General features: G+C 41.1%; 1 protein-coding gene across 1 annotated transcript; it reads right to left on the reverse strand.

Moving 5' to 3' along the window:
* Window positions 1–3,058: 3,058 nt before the first annotated feature.
* Window positions 3,059–4,778, reverse strand: LOC124045188 (tumor necrosis factor receptor superfamily member 6B-like). Its single transcript, XM_046364441.1, has 4 exons — window positions 4,648–4,778; window positions 4,035–4,440; window positions 3,705–3,887; window positions 3,059–3,376 (listed from the first exon to the last, which is right to left on the reverse strand). Exons 1-4 carry the CDS (start codon window positions 4,654–4,656, stop codon window positions 3,105–3,107), a joined length of 870 nt encoding a protein of 289 aa, XP_046220397.1. The 5' UTR covers window positions 4,657–4,778; the 3' UTR covers window positions 3,059–3,104.
* Between the last annotated feature and the right edge of the window lie 920 nt (window positions 4,779–5,698).

The following is a 5,698-nucleotide window of genomic DNA, read 5'->3' on the forward strand; positions in this document are numbered from 1 at the left end:
ATTTTTTTTTAGGTTACAGCCCTATTCTGAAATTGATTACATTGTTTTTTCCCTCATCAATCTACACACACAACCCCGTAATGACAATTTTTAATGTTTGCTAATTTATTTAAAGTAAAAAAATGACATGGAACACCATAGAAACAGAATCCGGAGTCTATTCATACTGAACATTCAGATGAAGTCAGAAGTTTACATACACCATAGCCAAATACATTTAAACTCAGTTTTTCACAATTCCTGACATTAAATCCTAGTAAAGAATTCCCTGTCTCAGGTCAGTTAGGATCACCACTTTATTTTCAGAATATGAAACGTCAGAATAATAGTAGAGAGAATAATTTATTTCAGCATTTATTTCCTTCGTCATATTCCCAGTGGGTCAGAGGTTTACATACACTCAATTAGTATTTGGTAGGATTGCTTTTAATTGTTGAACTTGGATCAAATGTTTTGGTTAGCCTTCATCAAGCTTCCCACAATAGGTTGGATGAATTTTGGCCCATTCATCCTGACAGAGGTGATATAACTGAGTCAGTTTCATCTGTCACTTCCTGATCAATGTCTTGAGATGTTGCTTCAATATGTCCACATAATTTTGTTCCTCATGATGCCATCTATTTTGTGATGTGCACCAGTCCCTCCTGCAGCAAAGCACCCACACAACATGATGCTGCCACCCACGTGCTTCAAGGTTGGGGTGTACTATGTTGAAGCACCTTTGGCAGCGATTACAGCCTCGAGTCTTCTTGGGTATGACGCTATATGCTTGTTACACCTGTATTTGGGGAGTTTCTACCGTTCTTCTCTGCATTTCCCCTCAAGCTCTGTCAGGATGGATGGGGAGCATTGCTGCACAGCTATTTTCAGGTCTGTCCAGAGATGTTAAATCGGGTTCAAGTCCAGGCTCTGGCTGGGACACTCAAGGACATTGAGAGACTTGTCCCAAAGCCACTCCTGCATTGGCTTGGCTGTGTGCTTAGGGTGTTTGTCCTGTTGGAAAGTGAACCTTCCCCCCAATCTGAGGTCCTGAGCATTCTGGAGCAGGTTTTCATCAAGGATCTCTCTGTACATTGCTCCGTTCATCTTTCCCCCCATCCTGACTAGGCTCCCAGTCCCTGTCCTTGGACAAAGTCTTAATTATGGCTAAACCCTGCCCATTTCTACAAATTATTTTGTTATTATAAACCTAACCCTAACATTAACCCCAACCACACTGCTAACCTTATGCCGAACCCTAACCTTAAATTAAGATCCACAAGTTAAATGTTTTTGCCAATTTTGTCTTTGGGGCTGTGTTATCAAATGTAAACAGACATATTGTGATGGGGATGTATTTATCATGCTACTTAAATATATAGACTCTGTGGGTTAAAAAATACCATACTTGCCCAGAGGAACCAGGGTGACCACCTTTTGCAAGGTGAGTAAGTTTCAACATAGTTATATGTAAATACCAGGAGTTCCAAGTCAAGTCAGTACATGCCACTGGGATAGGAAAGGACTAACTCTGGACTTTGACAGCCACATAAGTGGATTGAAATGTTTGAGCATTTGAGCTGTAGGCTGCAGTTGATTTGTCCTACTGCTGATTCTTAGCATTAACAGTGGCTACCAGATGCCATTTAACAGCAGATTTCATGGATTTGTGGATTGAAATGTCTAAGAACTTTCTGTTGGAGGTGCCAGTGCTTTCGACCCATTACTTATAGGCTCGTGTTGATATTTAGTAGCAGTGGCTAATGTAATGCATGGAGACCATTTTTTATTTAACTAGGCAAGTCCGTTAAGAACAAATTCTTATTTACATTGACAGCCTAGGGAGAGTGGGTTTAACGTCCTTGTTCAGGTGCAGAATGACAGATTTGTACCTTGTCAGGTCAGGGATTCGATTGAGCAACCTTTCGGTTACTGGCCCAACGCTCTAACCACTATGCATGGCACACAACATGCTGATAAACCTACTGTTGTTAAATGTTTATTTCAATGCCAGGTGATAAGGTCATAGATGGAGAGTACCTGGGGGCTCATTTATACAACTTTAAAAAAATATCAAATAAAGTTGTTTCATTTTCATTTAAAAATCGCACAATTTCATGCAAAATCTATGCAAATTGCATTTTCTTTTTACATCAAGTTCAAGATTCATAAATCACATTGCTGCTGTGGATTTCATTGTAGGTACAATTTATAATCAAATCTGTGCTTACAGTGGTTTTACAAATGAGGCCCTCCAGGTCTGTATGTTTTTATCAGGTGATGATGGGTCTTCGTCAGAGTAGGTAGTTTAGGACTGGAGGATTATTTTTGAAAGTACCAGTGACATGCATTGCCATTTGAAGTGCAGCATGACCTTTGATGGAACATCAATACCTACACCTACAGAGTTCACCAACATCTACAGAGTTCACCAACACCTACAGAGTTCACCAACACCTACAGAGTTCACCAACACCTAGAGTTCACCAACACCTACAGAGTTCACCTACACCTGAGTTCACCAACACCTACAGAGTTCACCTACACCTGAGTTCACCAACACCTACAGAGTTCACCAACACCTACAGAGTTCACCTACACCTGAGTTCACCAACACCTACAGAGTTCACCTACACCTGAGTTCACCTACACCTGAGTTCACCAACACCTACAGAGTTCACCTACACCTGAGTTCACCAACACCTACAGAGTTCACCAACACCTACAGAGTTCACCAACACCTACAGAGTTCACCAACACCTACAGAGTTCACCTACACCTGAGTTCACCAACACCTACAGAGTTCACCTACACCTACAGAGTTCACCTACAGAGCTCAATGCACTTGACACACATGTATGATGTTTTGAGTGTTTATTTGTTTTAAAGGACAGGTTCACAATATTATGGACAGTTTCACAATAGGTTGTTTTTAATCTTTGACATATTTCTGAAAAAGACAGACCTCACATCAGCAGGAACTGAAAAAATATACCTGTAATATATAGATATATATACACATACACACACACACACACATATATATATATATATATATATATATATATATATACACACACACATATAGGCTTAAATAAAAAAATACATTTTACAATATATTAGACCTATAAAGTCATATGAGGAAACCATTTGTTGACTTTACGTCTTAAATGGAGCAGCCCGTCTGTGTCCAGGATATCATGTATTCGATTCGCAAAAGGTTTGTTGTTGCTAGGTTTGTTCTTAATAGTTGTGAGAAGGTCTAGGACAGTTGACTTTTCTGTGAAGTTTTTCCCTGCACTCCTCCTGAGCACAGTCATCAGTCTTTTGTGCTTTCTTGATGTGAGGATCTGCAGTCCCAGGAATTCCATCAACTCTCCATCACAGATAGCTTCATCTGAGTGATTGAGAGAGAGTGATAGAGAGTGTGAGTGAAGGAGTGAGAGAGAGAAAAGAGAGCAACCAAGACCATATTAATTGACTGTATTCCAATAAATGAGACCACCATTTGTGATAAACAAAAAGGCTTTTCAGTCAGTTTTAGTAGGTAAGAAGGTGACAACATACAATTATTAATTATTGTTATTATTATTAATTATTAACATGTCAATACATGTTTTTTTTTCATGTGTATCCAAAAGACTAAACAACTGCATGGCCAGAATCTTCAAAATGTTCAACATTTATTGTGGATTATACTGTTCAAATTAACATCAATCTCTCACCTTCCTGTGTTATCGAACCACTCTTACAGGCTGAGCAGTAAACATCATGCCTGTCGTCGCCAGGTATAGTGGTGCGATCTGAAGTACACACAGTGAACTTCTGACATGATTTCATGCTGGAGGAATCTGCAGAGAAGAAGCCCCCTCGGCAAGGTTCACATGTCACATCAGTGTATGCTGTTCCTAGAAAATAAGAATGTTGATCGTATAGAATGTATCATCCGCAAACCACAACAAAGGAAAACCCTGGTGGTGTGCAGAGTCAATTGGAAACATAGGGGTGGAAAATGCATGTTTATTATGAAAGCCTAACATTATATTATCACTTACCATTAGAGAGCACCCCTTCGCCGGGCAGACACTTGCTGTGCCTTGAACATGATCCATGTCTCATATAAAACCCGTCCTTGCACTCGCACTTTCGGTTGTGAAATTGGGTGCACTGCACGCTGACAAACTGATCATCCGTGCAAAAAATATTGCAGTATTGACACCGCTCGATGTAGTTCCAGATTTCTGTGTAGTGGGACTTTGGGCAAGGTTCGCATTCTGTCTTGCTGTCCTTCGTGCAACGCATCCGTAAGTATGTTCCGGGAGGACATTTGTCGCATGTAAAGGAAACTCCTGTCACGTCATCTCTCCAGATGTAGGTCGGTGTAAGTGCGCCTGGCTCTGGCTCTGGCTCGTTGCCGCCACAGAGCGTGAATACCAGGAGCGGCAGAAAAAGATCGATCAGCTATTGGAAGAAAGAGCAGTGTTGTAATTTAGAATCAATCATAACTTTTATGTAGGCTAGGTTACGTCGCACAGTATGGCTGTCCAATGCCATCAAATTACTATTTCATATGAGGCTATTCAACTTCAAGAGTTATTGGCTACGGTATAATATACATTACTACAGGCACTGAAGAGGCCGGTATATTTGAGTAGAGAAATAACTCACCAGATACATTTCCCTCTCTAGTCAGCTCGCAACTGGTTTGTTCACCGTCTTTCGAGTGGATAAATAGGGATGATGACTCATTTCTCATGCTCAGTTCTCAAAAACACCCTGCCTTTTCGATAGTCTGGAACATATCACATGGTGTTGTCATTGCTTGCAACGAAATCATGTGGGTTGATTCAACTCAAGAGACCACATAGGTCATGTTTGCCTACAAACAATTGTCATCTTTCTTCCTAAACCACATGCACCCTATTCTCCACAAATATAAAACTGGTGTTGACATGGTTTAGATGGAGTGATGAAGGGAAGTGAACAAGTGCATACTTTGGGAGGATGGAAAGATTATTGGGTGTATTTTTACAGTTCAATACTATGTAATATAAGCAAAAAAGGATTGGTGTGCCATAGCCAAAGAAGACTTACAGTTGGCCTATATGAAAATAAACCTTTTTGCCACAAGGGCCTGCCATCATTCACTTTGAACTGGACTGTGTTTACAGGCAGTAGGGCCTGTCGTCATTCACTTTGAACTGGACTGTGTTTACAGACAGTAGGGCCTGTTGTCATTCACTTTGAACTGGACTGTGTGTTGACAATCAGTAGGGCCTACAGTCATTCACGTGGAACGGGACTGTGTGTTTACAGGCAGTAGAGCCTGTCATCATTCACTTTGAACTGGACTGTGTGTTTACAGGCAGTAGGTCCTGCCATCATTCACTATGAACTGGACTGTGTGTTGACAAGCAGTAGGGCCTACAGTCATTCACTTTGAACTGGACTGTGTGTTGACAAGCATTAGGGCCTACAGTCATTCACGTGGAACTGGACTGTGTGTTTACAGGCAGTAGGGCCTGCTGTCTTTCACTTTGAACTGGACTGTGTGTTTACAGGCAATTGAGGGTGTTCAAATGGTGACAACCTCCTCCTGTGGAATCCCTGAACTACACTCACACTCCAGAACTCCAGGGTCTTGTCCATCACAAGGTAAAATAGGAAGAACACCGGCAAACCATGAGGGACCACACAGCCCAGATGCACAGCAGAAAGA

The sequence above is a fragment of the Oncorhynchus gorbuscha genome, linkage group LG10, assembly GCF_021184085.1.
Source record: "Oncorhynchus gorbuscha isolate QuinsamMale2020 ecotype Even-year linkage group LG10, OgorEven_v1.0, whole genome shotgun sequence".
Taxonomy (NCBI): domain Eukaryota; kingdom Metazoa; phylum Chordata; class Actinopteri; order Salmoniformes; family Salmonidae; genus Oncorhynchus; species Oncorhynchus gorbuscha.

Excerpts from the sequence above, each read along its gene's own strand:
- LOC124045188 (XM_046364441.1), bottom strand. Across the intron at positions 3,888-4,034 it reads CGAAGGGGTGCTCTCTAATG|GAACAGCATACACTGATGTG; the intron begins GTAAGTGATAAT and ends CTTATTTTCTAG. Across the intron at positions 3,377-3,704 it reads TGGTTCGATAACACAGGAAG|ATGAAGCTATCTGTGATGGA; the intron begins GTGAGAGATTGA and ends TCAATCACTCAG.